The sequence below is a fragment of the Atractosteus spatula genome, chromosome 4 (assembly GCF_055471065.1).
Source record: "Atractosteus spatula isolate fAtrSpa1 chromosome 4, fAtrSpa1.hap1, whole genome shotgun sequence".
In the NCBI taxonomy this organism is placed as follows: Eukaryota; Metazoa; Chordata; class Actinopteri; order Semionotiformes; family Lepisosteidae; genus Atractosteus; species Atractosteus spatula.
In genome coordinates, this window is record NC_142709.1 from 11,686,089 (window position 1) to 11,704,079 (window position 17,991).

At 36.6% G+C, this 17,991-nt stretch overlaps 1 protein-coding gene across 1 annotated transcript in view; it reads right to left on the bottom strand.

Moving 5' to 3' along the window:
- Positions 1 to 4,024: 4,024 nt before the first annotated feature.
- Positions 4,025 to 17,991, bottom strand: part of atp10a (ATPase phospholipid transporting 10A) — a 57,371-nt gene continuing 43,404 nt past the window's right edge. Inside the window, exons 15-21 of the mRNA XM_088914695.1 lie at positions 15,720 to 15,796; positions 14,859 to 14,984; positions 13,164 to 13,364; positions 11,374 to 11,454; positions 11,174 to 11,278; positions 10,262 to 10,449; positions 4,025 to 7,894 (exon numbers count right to left, since the gene is read on the bottom strand). Coding sequence (XP_088770821.1) covers positions 7,159 to 7,894; positions 10,262 to 10,449; positions 11,174 to 11,278; positions 11,374 to 11,454; positions 13,164 to 13,364; positions 14,859 to 14,984; positions 15,720 to 15,796 — 1,514 coding nt within the window. The 3' untranslated portion in view covers positions 4,025 to 7,158. The remainder of the gene's footprint in view (positions 7,895 to 10,261; positions 10,450 to 11,173; positions 11,279 to 11,373; positions 11,455 to 13,163; positions 13,365 to 14,858; positions 14,985 to 15,719; positions 15,797 to 17,991) is intronic.

The following is a 17,991-nucleotide window of genomic DNA, read 5'->3' on the forward strand; positions in this document are numbered from 1 at the left end:
TTCCTCTGACAGTGGAACAACAGATGTTGTGCACAGTGTGCAAAGACCCACCGCAGGGAGTTTTTCGAGAGAAAGATCATTCATCTTCCCTTTTCTCTTCTTTAGCGGGCGCTTTCATATTAGCATCACAGGATAAAATAAAGGACATCGCATTTTTTTTTTTTGCACAAAGAGAATAAAACAATCTGCCTGGAAACAATCTGTTCAGTAGAGGATTTTCAAGTATATACATTCATTGAAAGCAGACTGGATTTTGCATAAATAAAATGACTCAGAAAACAAAGAAATGACTTCTTTAAAGCAGCTACTTGCTAATATTTACTGTAGCTCTAGCCTATAAAGTAAATTTGAGAGTTTCACGGGGTATTTATGTAGTGTACTCTCACATATCATAATTCAGGATTAATACACACCTCAGATATGGTGCCTTGGGCAAAAAAATCAGCCTGTGAGTTCTGATTTTTCATTTGAACAATTCTTAAGGTTTCTTCTTCCAGTGATTCATGTACATTGTTTACCTGGTAATACCAAAGTACGTGTCTCTATGTTATTGAAAAAAGCTATGTTTTGTGATTTTGAGACCAAAGCTCTTATGATACAGTAAACTGTTCACATTCCCATTTGCTCCACATACTGTAGATAGCACACCAGGTCCAGAATCAAACCCAAGGCCCCAACATTGAGAGAGAGCAATACTAACCACTGTGTCACCAGAATAAAATGACTTGTCTGAGACCTGCAGGAGGTGTCTGTTGTACTGATAGCCAACAATTGACTTATTTTACCAAGTCATGGGGTCTATGACTTAAGTCTAACTGCACTTATGGAACTCATACCTACAACTGCTATACAATTCTGCCTGCCAGTGTACAGTAGTTGATCTATCCCAGCAGCAGCATATCATTCAATTCACACACATGGATCATTATAAAACTCAATTGTATTTTATTACAAAAATCAATGCAAGGGAATATGGAAGTTGAACCATGATGTCATAAAACACATTTGGATAAAACGCGAGATGGCAGTACTGTTTGATACATAAGGCTTAACAGTGCATTTGAAAGTTTAAAGAGAATCCCCAATAAAAAAAAAATCAGTCAGGAGCCATGGCTTGACAGTATGTACTGTATTAAATTTACTTTAGTGCAAAGATTTGACACCACTGGGACATTTCAGAATCCTACTAGGGCACTTCTTAGATGAAGTCAATCTGCTGTGTACAGATGTCTTACACAAGTGACAGTTGCCTTAATCTAGAGAGCATAATATGCATCTGTTACCTTTGCAATAACCTGCAGCGTGTCAAAGCAGGTGCTCTTGTGTGCTTAACAACAAGTGACTACAAACGTATGCACTCAAATGAATTTGCCATCATTATAGTAACTGAGACGTTACAAAAGAAAACTCCTTTTAGTCTGGGGCTAATTCACGCCCTTGTCTCTCCCCACACTGATTACTGGAAAGCTCTGCTTGCTGGGATTTTTAGGACTGTGCCAACCAGACTATCATGTGATCAAAGCCTTACCCAAGTCCTGGTCTGAGGCACCTGTTCTTGAATATCTGAAGATCTCCATTTAAGTTTGGAATTGGCTTTAAAATCCTCTGGCTGTTAAAGCCTTTACAACTATGGCTTTCAAGGTTTTGAATCAATTGTCCTGCTCTTACGTCACTGATCTTTTGCCCAAATACATCCTCAGTCTTCAAACTTGTGATGCGTGTCTCTTGTTTGTCCCAAGACCTTGTAGACCTTGGGTGTTAGGGCCTTCTGTAATAATGCAAAGATTTTAAAACACACTTTCAAATAGCATTAGGCAATCTGACTCACCAAATGTCTTTAAATCTCACTTCAACTCATGTGTTTTAACACTTTTTTTGTATAGGCAGTATTTTGAAATGTTCTGATTTAAGGGACTTTCAGGATAAATCTCACAGGAAAGCAATTGCACTAAAGGGTTGATTTTGTGTGAAATGTACACATAATAAAATGATAAAGGAAATGGTGAATGTTCATTCCATGCTGAAAGGCTGTGGAGCCTTCTTCAGGTGTGAGGGAGAGAGGGAAAGTGCCTACAGTATAATGTGAGACAGATCAGTAGCAACTAGTTTCTCTTAAAAATATATATTTTTTAACACTAGCACATGTTTAAAGCTTAAGTGAAATAACACTTAACAATATTTCGTATTTAATATGCTGTGTCTTGCAAAAATGTTCACCCCCTTCAAATGATTTTAATTTCAACAAACTCTGAATTCTTTAAAGTGATTTTAATCAAACCTTGAATGCTTGAACTGAATTATTTTTTGGGTGGAAGAGATTGAATATCAGCAAAAACAGCAAACAAAATTTCCACACTAAAATATGATTGATTGCATAAGTATTCAACTGAGCTGATACTCAGTGGAAGCTCCTTTCTCTGCAATAGCCAAAGGTCTTTTTTTGGATAGGTCTCTACCTACCTTGGTCTCTGGAATGTCACAATTTCCATTTGTTGCTAGCAAGCTCTGCCAAGTTTGTTAGTGATCATCGAAGGATGGCATATTTGCCTCAGTTTTTATTGGAAATCGGACATTCACTGCACCTCTTTCTTGCTTGTGAAGCTACCCCAGTGTAGCTTTGGCCTTGAGATCATTAGCAGACTGGAGGTTTCCTAAGTTATCCATTAAGATGTGCCTGTACTTTGCTCCTTTCATTTTCCTGTCAGTCTTGAGAAGCTTCCCACTCCCAGCTGATTAGAAGCAGCCCTGTAACATACTGTAACGCTACCACTAACATGCTTCAGAGCGGGGATGTCATTGACTGGGTGATGCCCTGTGTAACACTTTGCGTTTGGATGAAAAGATCCAATTGTATCTCACGTGACCACAAAACCTTTCGCCATGTCTGCATTATCATTTAACCCCTTTTGGGAAACGAGTTGTTTTTTTTCCCAATAATAGCTTCTTTCTTGACACCCATGTTGTAAGAGATAGTTGACCAATGGACATTTTCTCCCAGCTCATTCTCTCGTGCTTTCAAAGTCACCCTGGCCTCACGGTTGCATCAATCTCCTTCTTGCATGGCTGCTCAGATTGGAGGGATGGCCTGAACTTTGCAGTGTGTGGATGTTACAATACACCTTTCACTTTGTAATGATCAACTTCATAATGCTCAGATGGATACTCAGGGTTTTTTTATTCACTTATCGCCCAGTTGTTTTGAAAGCTCCTTGATCTCCAAAATTTAATCTTTGCTTGAAACATAGCACAGTTGTATTTTGAATTCATATGAACCACTATTACTGCACACAGACAGAGGTCATTTAACAAACGGTTTTACTTATCACAGTAAATTTGTGCACTTGAACCAATTTAAGTGGGCCTCAGCAAAGTTGGCTCATACTGTACTTAAGCAATCAGCATTTTTTTGCTGTTTTTGTTTACATTAAACCTTTCACTCCCCAGAAGTGCTTAGTTTGACTTTTCAAGTTTTGATTAAAAATAATCACTAAGAAAAAAAGAGTAAATATCATAATTCAACAAAATAGGACATCATTGCAAGAAGGTAAATACTTTTGAAAGGCAATGTACATCAATTTTTGTGAAAACAAAACTTGTTTAGAATACATATACTGAATAGTACACAACATTACTTCTTTGCAATGCTAAACAAATGCAAAAAATGCAAAAAATGAAAACGGGCCTGCATGGAACTTTTACTTCACATGGATTTTTACCTCAAATTTTGGAATGCTGTATCTGGCTAAACACAGCCACATTTTTGCTAGGGCTTTCTAATAGGGTGCCAAGAAACAGTATGGTTCTGGCTTCCTGGAAACAAACAACAGGCGTACATCACTTAATTCTGGAAATAATCTGCCTGACAAAAATGTTCCTTTATAAAACATTTACCCTATATATAATTACGGAATCACATGTGTGCACTGTACATACTGTAATTGTGTATCCTCAAATAATTAGAACATTAATAACATTCAAAGTGTTAGCCTAAGGATCCAAAATAACCACAGAAACTCAGTCGAAATGTAAGGCAGTATTGTTTTAATTCCTCATCCAGTGTTAAGGCACATGACATTGTTCTGTAAAGATAAGAGTGATTCAATTACCCCATCGATTTACAGAACACATTAGGTACGGTTTATATATCTTATAAAATATGATGTCTGCAGAACAATATTTTCCAACATACGTTAATAGAAATTTGCATATAAATCAGTAAACTATCAGATAAATTCTGTAATTCCTAATATAGAAATTCTGTAAGAAAGACAGAAGGCAAAGCTGGCAGCATAATAGGTCCAACAGTTAAAAAGCATTAAGATATCAATTTCTTTAATAATTATAGATCAAGAAAATCCTTTGCAGGACTTCTGGCTACACTTAAGACTCCAAATCATTTGCTAAAGCACATTTAAAAAGAACCTTTCTGACCCTTGGGGTTTTAAAAGTCTTTTGGAAAACAACTCGACCTCTGTCAAAAGGCAGAGCAAAAACTGGGTAGCTACACTGTGCCCTGTTCTGTTTATTGAACTCCCTTCCACATCACCATACCTTTTTATTGATTACAGTTAACATAACCTCAAGTAGTGCATTTTTCCATTCAAGTAGTTAGAGAAGTACTGTATATTGAAGGCCTAAGTATTGCATTTTAAAATTCAACAAAAACAAAACAAGAAATCAAACCATACCATATACCTGATCTATGCAAGAACATTTTGGTTTCAGATTTTTAAAAAGTCTTGACTTAATGTTCCACGTAATGTGAAAACGTTGTAACACTGAAGACTAGTGATTTTAAAGATAATGGTGTGGTCCCTGTCCTCTTGAAGGCACCACAGGTAAATGCAACTAATAAAGCTAGTTAAGGCACATTCCTGTACATACTGTATGTTTCACTGCACTTCAAGTGTGATGCTGTATCAAGAAACACAAATTCAATGTATTACAGAGTTTTCGTTATACATGCCCAGTATTCCACACAAATGAGTCTTTCCTCTTCAATGAATTCCTTTAATTTTAATATTAGACTTTTCTTCGTAACAATTACTTTTGGAACAGAGATCTTTCATAACAGTTAAGGTGCCATTAGTATCGGAGTGGATTTAAGAGTGCGACTTAATTTTACTTAACATTCCTTTTTTTAACTTTAATCCAGAAATATTAAAGGTCACACAGCTCTGGCCAACACCCCACGTACAGAAAACAGAGACACCCTGCAGCCAGGCCCAGCTCAAAATTCTGGGAAACTTTTGTTTTTTGGTATACAAGTACTTTCAGGGTTTTCTCTACCACGCATTAATGTTGCAACTTGCAGTGACATCAACATCTAATCAGAAATCTATTAATTCAGGTGGTTTTCTTTGTTACAGCCGAAAGGATACTTTTAAAACAACAGCAAAAGGTCAGTCCTTATTCTTTTCACCAACAAAATGAAAAGGCCACAGCCAACTGTAGTCTGTCAAATTAGAGTCAGAATCTGCCAAAGGATCCGAGAGAAGAATACGTTGATAAGGACCTTTTTTTCTACGTGCTGCCTTTACCTTTACATTTTAGTGCCTTTAATTCCACTGGACACTGCCAGAAAGACAACTGGTACATTCCAGGCAATGCCTTCCTACCAACAGATACAGGGGTTCACAACCCTGCTCCTTGGGACCCACACACTTGCTAGCTCTTTATGCAACCCGGAAATTTGGAATCCTTAACCAAAATAGAAAGTTGCTCAACTTCTTTTGACATTAGCAGATTTTTTTCCTGCTCAAAGGCTGCAGATTTTAAACACAGTAACTATAAGGAAACCACTAACATGTTTAGGAACTGAAACTAAAGGGTTCACAATCCTACTTTCAGATCACTTAAAGGTTCAAATTATTTAACAGCGCCCAACCGTAAGGAAACCAGCAGGTTGGGAACCCCACTCAGAAGTGTGTGGATGTCTTTTGCGTCTCTGTGCTTACAGAACTGGTAAGGCTTTATAACGTTTAATGTGTAACATGTGTAGTCTGCATGCATCTTCTTCTTACACATCACCAATTGTTAACGAGCAGTATAAATTTCAGACCAGGACAAAATACAGAATGTGCTTGTTAGCAACCCTCGTCAACTATGGTTGTATGGCTCGGATGTACCTGATACGGGTTGTCAATATTTATGTAAAATTATCCTCTAATAGGAGAGGTAGACAGAATCAGAGTGATGTTCACAACTGGCATGCCACTAGACGGGACTGAACAAGTTACACATCGTATATGTGACAGAAAGGCCAGCAAAGCCAATATGAACACTAGACTAATAAAGAACTTTCACAAACTATTCAACCAATAAAACAGCAGCATTTTTTAAAGTTGCATTTTCTTAAAAACAAAAAGAAACATAAATGCTTGATCAAATTCAGACTTGGTTCCTTTGGGATGGAATCACATTCTAATCAAACAGCATTTACACATATAAAAAGCCCCATCACAGATAGGCTTGAATATTGTAGTTAAACTTTATATAATTAATCGTAAAGAATTCCCTCATTTTAAGTTTGAGTGAAAAATTGTATCTGAAACTATCTCACTACATTGTGTAACTAGCAGGATTGTGAACCTAATTTCTCCCTACAAAAGAGTAATTTTGTTTTGCAGGATTTTACTATTCAGGAAGAGAGGTCTGGGATATCAAATATAACTGTGGCAGTTAGGGATTTAACTGTGTATAAACAAAAAGCTGGAAACGTTATGTGAATAGAACTAGAAATATTTAATTTGCATGACCATTTTGTGTGTATTGCCATAGCAAATAATAAAGAAATACTACATATACCTCGTATGATACCAATATTTTGCATAGTTTACTACTAACAATTCTGAACTTATCAGTAATGCAGTGTGTCCAGTCAAAACATCAAAATATTGCTAAGTAAAAATCTCTTCTCTGTAGTAAAATATAGTGTAAACTTATCAGTTTCAAAGGAGAATTGTCCAGTTGTCCAAGCATTCCACTCCAAAAAAGAACCTCTCCAATTTTAAACCTAAAATCACCAACGTTAGTAATTAAATACTATATATAGTACCTATTTATATATCTTTATAAAATAGCTCTCTAGTTACGATAATAGAATATTTTTACAACTGACTTGCAAACGGAATTTAAATAATGTTTAAATATTTAATGTCATAGTAATGTTGTTTGAAATGAATCCTCGTTTAAACTGTCGGAGGCAACAGGCTTCAATTCACCACTCATAGCTTTTAGAAGTTGCTGGGTTTGCCAGTTTTCGTCTCTGGAGTCCGCTCTGTACTGAGTGCTAGAGGGAGAGGAGTTCTCTTTTTCTTCAGTAGCCTGCAAACTACCTTGAGATGATAATGACTCGAACATACCCTCCGTCTTGGCAAACAATGGAGTTGTTGCTATCCATTTTACTAAACTTAAGTCTGATGGATCTATAATGGTGTCAAGTTGTAAACTGTCCTCAAAAAATGGAGACTCAATGTCACCAGGGTGTTGAGTAGATTCTCTGGAATAAGGAAGGGTATCCGTTTCTGAAGCGGTGAAGCTCTCTGGTGTTGGATCGTCCACTTTTGGAGCAACATCTGGAGAATGTCTATAGGAGCCCTTTTCTTTGTCCTGCACACTCTGAGCAGCAACTGTAGAGTGTCCTGTTCCTCCAGAGCCTTTGGGACTATTCCATTGCTTGCAAAAATGCGATTCTTCAGTTCTTTGGCTGTAGTTCTTTGGAAAAGGCCCCGACAATGGGTAAAAAGTAGTCCTAGGATCAAATCGCGATCCCACCTTTATTTTCATTTGACCTAGAATATTACTGCGGGTGTCTGGCGAGAGCTTATCCAGTTGGCGTCCTATTTGGACAGGGCTTGGGAACAAAGTGCCCTGAAAAGCCCGGTAGAAATATCTAAAATACAAAGAACAGAATGTTAAAGTCCAGCAGAACTGTGAGAAACTATGAGTTTGTGCTAAAAGCACTAAATTGTACACTTATACAGAGTTTGATTTACTCATTATTATTAAATATGGAGTGAAACTGTTCAAAACAGACACCACAATGAAAGCAGCTGTCACTTCTGAAACTTGTGAAGACCTTTATGGATTGCAAACAGAAAAAGCCAGTAATTTTACATACCAAAAAACAGGGTTGCTTCTATTCATACACAGTCCCTTGCAAAGTTTTGACCCCCTTTGAAGGAAAGACTGCATGCTTCGCAGATGTCTGGGCTTGCAATCATAACACATTTAAATACTACTTTCTAATCTACACAATCTGCCCCAATGTGATAAAGCTGAGATGCTGATAGTACTGTATGTAAATACTATAAATTAAGATTTGTTAAAGAAAATTACAATACTTCTAGTGTAATTGCTTAGGTATTCAAACCATTACTTGTCTACTATGACAATCTTAAATAAGTCAGGAGCAAAAAATAGTTTAAAAGGTCATATAATTAGTGTAATTGTCTCTGTGTGATAAGTGGCTAAACTTCAGACTTGACTTCAGAGTAAGTTACTGAATTTCAAACCATGAAACCCATAGTGCTATGACAAATCAACCATCAGGACCAGTGTAGGATGAAGTGATAGAGAGGCACAGATTAGAAAAAAGGCTTCTTATTCCTTATAGTACAGTTAAGTTCAGTACTAAAAAATAGAATATGTATCACACCACCCAGACACTACCTAGATCAGGATGGGCTCCAAACTGAGTGGCGAGGCAAGCTGGGAACTAGTTAGGGATGTCACTGTGAAGATAACAGAGACTTCGAAGGATCTGCAAAGTCCTGTATCTGACATTCCAAGCTGACAATAGCTGATAATCCAGTCCCCGGGGCGTATGGGTGAGAGGCTAGATGGGTGACTTTATTGAAAAAGGCATCCTAAATCTCATATGAGATATACTGCAGACGTGCGACAGAGGGATTTATGGACAGAAGCGACAAAAACACATGTTCTAAATGCAAAGAGTGGTGTCAGGAGCGAGACAAGAGCCAACCAGTTCTATCCCAACCCAAGCATGGTGGTTGCAGTGTCATGTTAAGGAGATCAGCAGGGACTGGGGAGGTTGCCAGGATGGAGGGAAAAAATGGAATGAGCAGAACAGGCAAATCCCAGAGGAATTTTCACTTCAGTCAGCCCAGATTCCAAACTGAACTGAACATTTACATTTCAGCAGGACCGGGCCAAAGCCTCTCTGAATTAGTCAAGGGCATGTCCTTGTGTGGCCCAGTCAAAGTCCGGACAAATGAGCTTTACAGAACACTATCCAGACCTGATAAACATGACAGTAATTATATTTACACAAGATGTTTGTCTGTAGCTTAAACTAGAGCTGGGCGATAATTCGATAACGATAATTATCGCGATATAATTTTCCTCGATATAATTTTAACAAAATTTCGATAAATGTTCGATATATATGTTTATGCTTTGCGCACAAAATACTGCGCGAGTGCGCGTGCGTGCGTGTTGCAGACCGGGCAGCTAACAGATTTGTTTAATGTTTCTGCTGTTTGGCAAGTGTTTGTTGTGTTCTTAAAATAAAGAGTTGTTTAATTTACCAATTAACTGTCTGGTTTCTTCAACTTTCACTCAGGAGAACAAATCTGCCTTTAAACTTGAAAGAAATAATGATTTGACATTTATCGTGATAATTATCGATATCGACTGATATGAAACTTTTTATCGTGATAATGTTTTTGGCCATATCGCCCAGCTCTAGCTTAAACTCTCACCGTAAAATTATTTAGGTCCAAAAGGCTTTTGGAGTGAAGCATTTATGATGATCACAGCATTTGGGAATCATGTATCAGAGCAATAAACAGCATGTTTAATACCTCTATATACCTGCAAGTGAACAACCATGATCATGATATGCGATTTGGAGAAAAAAGTCTGAATTTTCTGTACTCATGACAGTGGTCACGAAAATGGTAGCCATTTTAAAAAGTTTCTTTTGGGTCCTTATCTAAGTAGGGCAAACTCTCTATATATGCCAACTATCGTTGTTTTAGCACAAAACAATTCCTTCAACAACATGCTGCAATCCGAGAGTCTATTATGAAGCTTACTAGATAAGGATTAAAACTATAAAACAAGACTTTACATCAGTAAATGCATTTCTGGATATGCTAAAGAATAAATAAAATACTTGTATCACAGAGTAGCTGTTAGTCTCCAATTGTCTAATATTTAAAAGAAGGATTAAAGATGCTATGGACTAAATTAAATTACAATACCTCAGGCAGTAAAGACTATACACACCACTAACCTTGGTAGCAAAGCAACAACTGGTGTGACAATGCAAAACAAATAGAACAGCGGGTCTGCCATTAGCGTCTGTATGGTCCAGTATGGGTTGGATGGAGAGTAGCATGTGGGACAGGAAGCATTGTAGCAAAAAGCAACCATGAAGAACAAAGTGATGCTGAAAATAATGGAGGCCCAATTGAGCCACGTCTAAAACAAAAATAAAAATAGATCAAATTAATATCAAACACAAATCAACTACATATTGATTTCTAGCTTATCGAATAAAACAGGAATATTATGTAAAGTCTACCATGGAGCTATTGCAAACAGTACAGAGAACAAGGTAAAAAAATGTTTGTCCATGTTAAAAAAAAAGCATGATTTTAGGACTTCATTTGAATTCTCATTTTCTGCTTTGCTACAGATGGCTTTCACATCTGCCAGCCAGGGGATGCTTGAATTTTCCTTGGAAGAATACTAAACCTGCCAATTCAAAGTCTGAAAATGTTTCTCATCGGTGAGGTATTTGCTGTGAGCAAGGCTGTTCAGTATAAGAACATGGGATGTCTTGAAGAGCACCAAACAGATCCCTTGTGTTTTTTGAGCAAGGTGTCAGGGAACAATACACAATTCAAATGGAGTGGTTACTTATCCATTTCACTTCAATAAAATGAAAGCAAAGGTATGTAAATACAGCATTGATACTGTACACAAACACATACTTTCAAAATGTAATTTAATCATGTTAGTGTGGGAAATTGCAAAAAAGACCACATTAACCAATTAAAGATTTGGAATGAACCAAATAAATAGTTTTTATTTTAAAACAGTAATAATATTTACTGTTTAATCACTCTACAAGCAGTACACACAGACTTCTAACTCCATATATGCCTAAAGTCTTTTATTTGTAGAAAAGTTGTGTGCTTACCCAAGTTTTGGTTTCAATACCCAAATGTAACAAAATTGTGAAGAGGGACAATGTGGTGATGGGTGTTCCCCATGTAAACAAGTCAACATCTGAGTCAGCATAGGCCTGTAAGAAAGAAATATTCAGGGAGTTGGGAATATGAATGAGAGTCAGGAATAAACAGCCTTAATAGGGAGCTCATGGAGTTTAACGGGACTTACAAAGTATGGAATGAAAAAGCAGACAAGGCTTTGGTAGAAAGCATCGATCATATTCATCCAGAACATGTATGGCTTATATTCCTACAAAATATAAGAATTGTTAAAAACACATACTGATAAATCAAGATATATATAGCGTTTTTAATAAAAAACAGAATTTTCAATCAACACTGATCTTGTGACAAAATCATTTATTCATATGATGTGACATACCAAATTATAACTATACCAATAAAATAAAAAGTGAATAAATAGAATATAGAAATCTGCCAAGTCAGAGTGCTCCTGCAATTTAATTACAATGGTAGTCACATTATTTGTTTGCAGCGTAGTAACTGAATTGTCTACAATATATATTCCTTTCTTTGGTACACTCTCCTATCACTGTCCTAAGCTAACCTTTCACTTGCCTATTTTTAGAACTCTCAATTGTAGTCATCCAGAACCGTGATAAACCTTTGATGACCTGTACCCACAGATATTTCCTACTCTACTAATGGCAGCTGACCAGACAATGAACTCTTTTTTCCCCTTTGTAAACAATTTCGAGAAAGATTTGTTTAGTTTAAACGAGTATACATTGCTTCATGTCTTAAGAAAGGAATGCTTAACTTTTCCAAAACCTTTTTTTTGGGAAATTTTACAAAGTTAGAAGCCAAAGAAAAAAAAATTAAATCAATCATCTCTCTGACTTGTACATACTGCATATTCGCATTTGACAATTATTAAAGATTTTTTGGAAAAAGACCAAGGAAGCATTATGATTCAGACAACAGTTTTAGAATGCAGAAGTTTGGGTCAGAAAAGGGGCGATATTTTAAATCAATAATGATTTATAGTGTAGTCCATCTTTGTGAGCTTTGTTCCAACAGAAATCTGTGGCCAGACAACACTGAGAGGCAAGTTTCAAATTCAAACACCTCCTACTGTTTTATAATTTTCTTTGGGTTTATACTGATCTTAACAGTCCCTTTTCAAAAACAGAATTGTTTGATAATTGCTTGAAGTTGGAGGTAATTACTTATTTCCTGGTCATGGGCTGTGGACCTGAAGTTGACCAAAGTTGTGTAATTCATGGATTCCATTAACTTTTTCGAACTTTAACAGAGAGCAACACATATAAAGTGATTCTTTATGGAAGTAATAAGTCTTTGAGTAGCCTTTTCTGTGATAAAATAATACTGGGTAGGTTTTCCTCAGATAATCTTTCAACAGAGATCGCAAGGTGACTGTAGTGGAGATATATAGTGAGCAAGAGTAACAGCAAAGTACTGTAAGAATTATCAGAAAACATACAGCTCTTAAGGGTTTTTAGAAGCTGTATCACAGAATCAGTTATTTTTTAAAAACTTCTAAAAGATGAGCCACTGTAGTCGCTGAATGGCAGTCTTTCAGATTTCATTTGTGCATCTTTCGATGAACAAAAAAAATACAATCTAAAATCAGGTGATTTGAAGACTTAATTAAAATGGGTTTAGTCCAGTAATTAACCAGGGGGCCTTTCTGCCCTCAAGGATAGGAGAATCTCATTCCTTATCCAAAGTAGAAGTCTAGAAAATGGAGTAACCAGTGCTTTAAGCATCAGTGTTCCTTTTCTTAATAATATGACAAGATGGAGCATCTCTTATGATTGTAGTGGATGTAGTTCCATTTGAGACTTCAAGTCAATTAGCATTTGAAGGAAGTGCAGTAAACACAACCTAATTTCATGGCATGATAAAATGTCCAAACATACTGAAAAGACTGCATAAGGGAGAGGAACGCCGCAGTTCTCCCATTGTCAGCTTTACCTCTGAGCTCTGCCCATTTTTATAGAGCTGAGGTAGGGCTAAGAGTGTCTCTGAAGAAACGTCCTTGTCAAGGGTCCCAGTAATCAGTTGAGGGAAGGCAGAGAACATCAGGTTGAAGAATATGAGGTACCACTGATCGATCATGGCCGATCCCGAGAACCCACAGTAAAACTGGTACCAGAAAATAAGGGCTACAAACATCTGAAAAGGAAAAAAAAGAGGGAAAAAAACACATTTGGGACTTCATGTAAAGACACACGAGAATCTTTTCTTCATTTAATATAGCTAATTTCTTCCATAAAGATGAGGCTGGGATATATTGTATAAATCACCAATTTGATATAAAAAGTGCAAGTACTAAATCTTCAGGTAAAGTTTATGTAATATGCATGTTGATCTTTTTCTCTTGAGCTTATTTGGTGAACAATAGTGTTGTAATGAAAATGTTAAGTAAGACCTTCCACTTTCCATTTTATAGTGCCCTCTGCAGTGTTGTGAAAACATTTTTAATGATAATCAAGATGGTTTAATTAAAAGAGTAGCAGCTTGCAGGATCTGAAATGAGGAACCCTAGAAAGCTACATAAACTTGCACTCTTTCTATCCACAAATATCTTAAAGCTTCTAAGCAGTTTATTTAATTAATGGATACTTTCAAATAATCATCATATATTAATTAGATTGAAAACCTATTAGATCTTATTGAACGTTTTAAGACTAGCATAAGCAGTGCCTTGCAGCACATAAATGCATTTATGCATTTAATAGTCTGTTTTCTATTACTGTTTTTTACTGCTCCCTTTCTGTGAAACAGACAAATAGTATCTATAGATATTATATTATACAATTATATAGATACCATAATAGAGCATTTTTACGGGAGAGAGAAGAAGTTCCAACTTAAAAATAACCCTCATTTATGTTGCTCTGATTATTAACAATAACATACTGGGAAAGTAAACCATAAATGAGGGCTGCTTACTCAAAAATAAACTTAGCAAGATGGTGCTTGACTCACGCTAACACTGACAACCTATGACTAATACCATTATGGTTTTTGTTGTACTTTTTGTCTGTGCTCTCCCCTTTCCATTTCTGACAGACCCATACAGTTGTACCACAAAACGATGTGAGAAACGTAGAGAAGGCAATCTTTTGCAGGGCTTGGCAGAGTTGTGATTTTGCATTAGGACGGCTGACATGCATTGTAATAAACTTTCACCATGGGGTGTATTGCTAAATAGATGAACTGTTTCAAAAATCACAGAGCACTGGTAATCAAATATAATTGTTTTAAAAATAATGCTCTTTACATGATACAATATGTTTGCATTAGTATATTTTGTAATCAAACCCATGAAATGATATGAATGTCCTATTAAATGGATATTAAAGTGATGCCAATAAGAGTGGTGCAAGAAACCCAAGAAAGAAAAGAAGGACACATTTAATTCCAACACCTAATATACAGTATTATACAATTCACAACAGAATGGTTGGAACTACATATTTTAAAGTTGATTTATATGCTCAGGCGAATTTGTTTAGCTTACAGTTTAAACTTCTGTTCCTATTCCTAAAAAACATTCTGAATTGTACTTCAGAAGGTCATTTTTTAAACTGACAAGGTTATTACAAACTACCACAAAACCTACAATCTTATATGGATACATTACAGTAAAAAGAAATGGCTTACAGCATTTTTGTAGAAGAAATAAAGGATCATGTTGGCAAGACGAGAGTAACACCAGTGCCCATGGACCAAGAGAAGCTTCTGCAGATACTGGAATCGTGGCAGGGCAAAGTCGCTAGCCATTACTGCCTTCAGGAGAAAAAGATTTGGCAATTTTATTAAAAGACTATAATGAAACTGGTATACAATGAGTTCCACTAACATTTACATTTCAATTCAAAATTACACTCTTTGGATTTGAAAATCACCAGTTTGCAAGTACACAGAAAATGTAACACTAGACACTTTTTTTACACATAGCTGCGGGAGTATGGGATCTTATCCTATTTACCACACCCCCACTATTCTAACAGATGCGTTCTGGTTTGTCTGCTGAGGTACCTTGCTTCCAGATTATTTGGAACTTCAGTTCTAAATTTATATGCATGATCACCTTTTGGACTGCAGGACTATAAATACTCTGCTCACTGGAGTGTGATTAGCTTTTATTCCTGTTCCTCTCACTCGCAAAGGTGATAGGACAACTTCATTTTTTAACAAGGGCTCAAGACAGAAGTGATTTAACACTCCCAAAGACTTATTCTGGGGGGAGCATATGGTGCATTTCAAGCAAGAACAATTTTGAGTGAGACCCACTGGTACTCCCGAGGGCAACTTGCAGCTTCATAATTTTAACAGCACAGCCTGACAAGAAAGTCAGCTGCTTTGGTTGACTGCATATGTAAGATGCAGCCATATGGAAACTATTACCTCTCTTGTCTCTGGCACATTTATTTTCTTTTGTTCAAAACCACCCCTGAGCCAGCTTGCTATACTGTATGTCCTGCTTATATATATATTTTTTTTTTACAAGCAGAGACTTACCTGCATGCCCTCCTGTCCTGAAATCCCAACTCCGACATCAGCAACCTGGATCATGCTGACATCATTCGCTCCATCACCTAGGATTCATTTGGGACCCAAGGAAAAATGCATTTACCTTTTGTCCCTTCAAAAAGTCAGGTGTGATTAATGCAAACACAGCAATGGCGGCAGAATGCAGAGCAAGCAAAATGCGAGCAGTGCTGTACAAACAAAGCCAAAGAAAGCAAAAAGTAAATTGTGCAGATCTGCTTTTTAAATCACCTCACATACCCCACACCCTGCCAGGTTATGTATTTGTATGTGGTTATTTTTTTTATATTAAATAACTGAATTAAGCTAAGTTGTGAAGAATGCAAATATTCCAAGATACGCAAATCGCTGGATTTGCATTTACCGGCTCTTTTGACTACAAGAAAAACCTCCCTTATGGAAGAAGTCAATGTGATGCCCCTTTCTTAACATCTCCAGCACTTTCAAAGGAATAATTTGTCATTCTGAGATACAGTGCTCTTGAGCAAGGAATCTCTTCTGTACTATTTAGCTTCCTATTCTATTTTAACAAGATATTGCAGATGGATGAAGGATATTTAGCTGTAAACATTACAAATGTGTATGTATGTACAGTATACGGTTTTGCAGCTTGTGACATTCTAAACTAGATTTTGTCATTATTCAATTTCCAATCCCTGCTGAGGTAAGGTCTCTAGATTTGTCATATTCAGAAGGTTGTGGGGTTTGATGCAGTTCTTTAGGCTAGTATCATATAACATATTTTAATTCTGTCATTTCATGCCATTATTAGAGAAAGACAATGTAACACTTATAAACATCTGCAATTGCATATGAAGCCTACAGTATATTAGGAGCACAAACATTACCTACAACAAAATGTCCCAAACAACATATTTTTGCAACTACTGTATGTCTTTTAAAACTATTTAAATGTCAGATTTTTTTAAATGTAAAATTGTATGGCAGGAAGAATAGTTAAAAAATAGCTTAGCACTGACAATGTTTAAGTTCTATTTTATTATCAGTAATTTAACTAATTTAACTTATGACCTTTCTTCTTTTTTTCCCTCCACAAAGTACTGCTGCCACCTTGAACCAGAGGGTGATAAACAAATCCTTCACGATCTGTGTATCATCATGACATTCTGTTCTTTTCACACTGCGAACTAGGTCACAAGGAGCAAGGTTTTAATGACATCTGGAGTGGAGACAAGCCTACCTGACAGCCCAATCTAAGATTACTAGTGCACAGAAGACCAGGGATCTTCCTGCTGATGTGGTACCTATTCAACCTTGATAGTCCCTAAGCCAGTTGTGCAGTATGACCTGTATGAGCTCTAGACCACAGTTGGTTTGCGGCTGCTAAAATCTTTTGCTATTTTTACAGGAAAATAAAACTGGCAAACAGTTTTGTTTTCCTCACGTTTACCAGTCCCTGCTGTATCTCTGGATTTGTTAGATGGAACAACGTGGATCACTGTCGGAAGAGATGACTTACGATATTTCTGAGTTTGATGAAGTTTTTTTAGCTTAGCTTCAGATCACAAGATGGATTTAATTTGCCTTTCTGTGTCTTCTGATACCAATCTGATGAATTAGACTCTGACTCTAGACCACAGTCAGTTTAAGACATAGCTTGGGTGTGTACTGGTACACTCCGTATGACTGAACTTGTTTTGGAATTCAACCAGAGACTTAACATGTGAGCCACGAAGGAGCTTCAGTAAAAAAAAAAACATCTGATGTGGCTAATATTTTTTAATTTTCCATGTTATTTTTAAAATCATCTAAAATCATCTCAATCACTAAGCCAACAACAGACCACAGATTCTACAGGCAGAAAAAAATGCTTCTGTGTGTCCTAAGTGAACCTTCAACATTCTTTAGAGTAAGAAGGAGGGTATCCCCAGCCTTGCAATGTGGCTCTGAGAAGTAGGATAACTTTGTAGCCTTGTTAAAACTGACACATGAGGTTAGAGCTTGGTCATGCTTCCATTTAAGCAGTGACAGTTATGCAAGTCATTTTGGCAATCTGTTTTTGACTTCTTTCTGCACACTGAAAAACCACAAGTATTCATCAGATGAAAAAGAGACCTTAAAGGCAGTGAATATGATTTACATTTTAAAAGTCTCATGATGAACCAAAGATATTTTTTTATTATAAACGCACATTTTTTCATCTAGTTGTAACTGTACACTATAGACAGCTTTGCAGCTGAACCGTGTAGGAGTCGACATTTTAGTTTTAAAAGGCATAAGT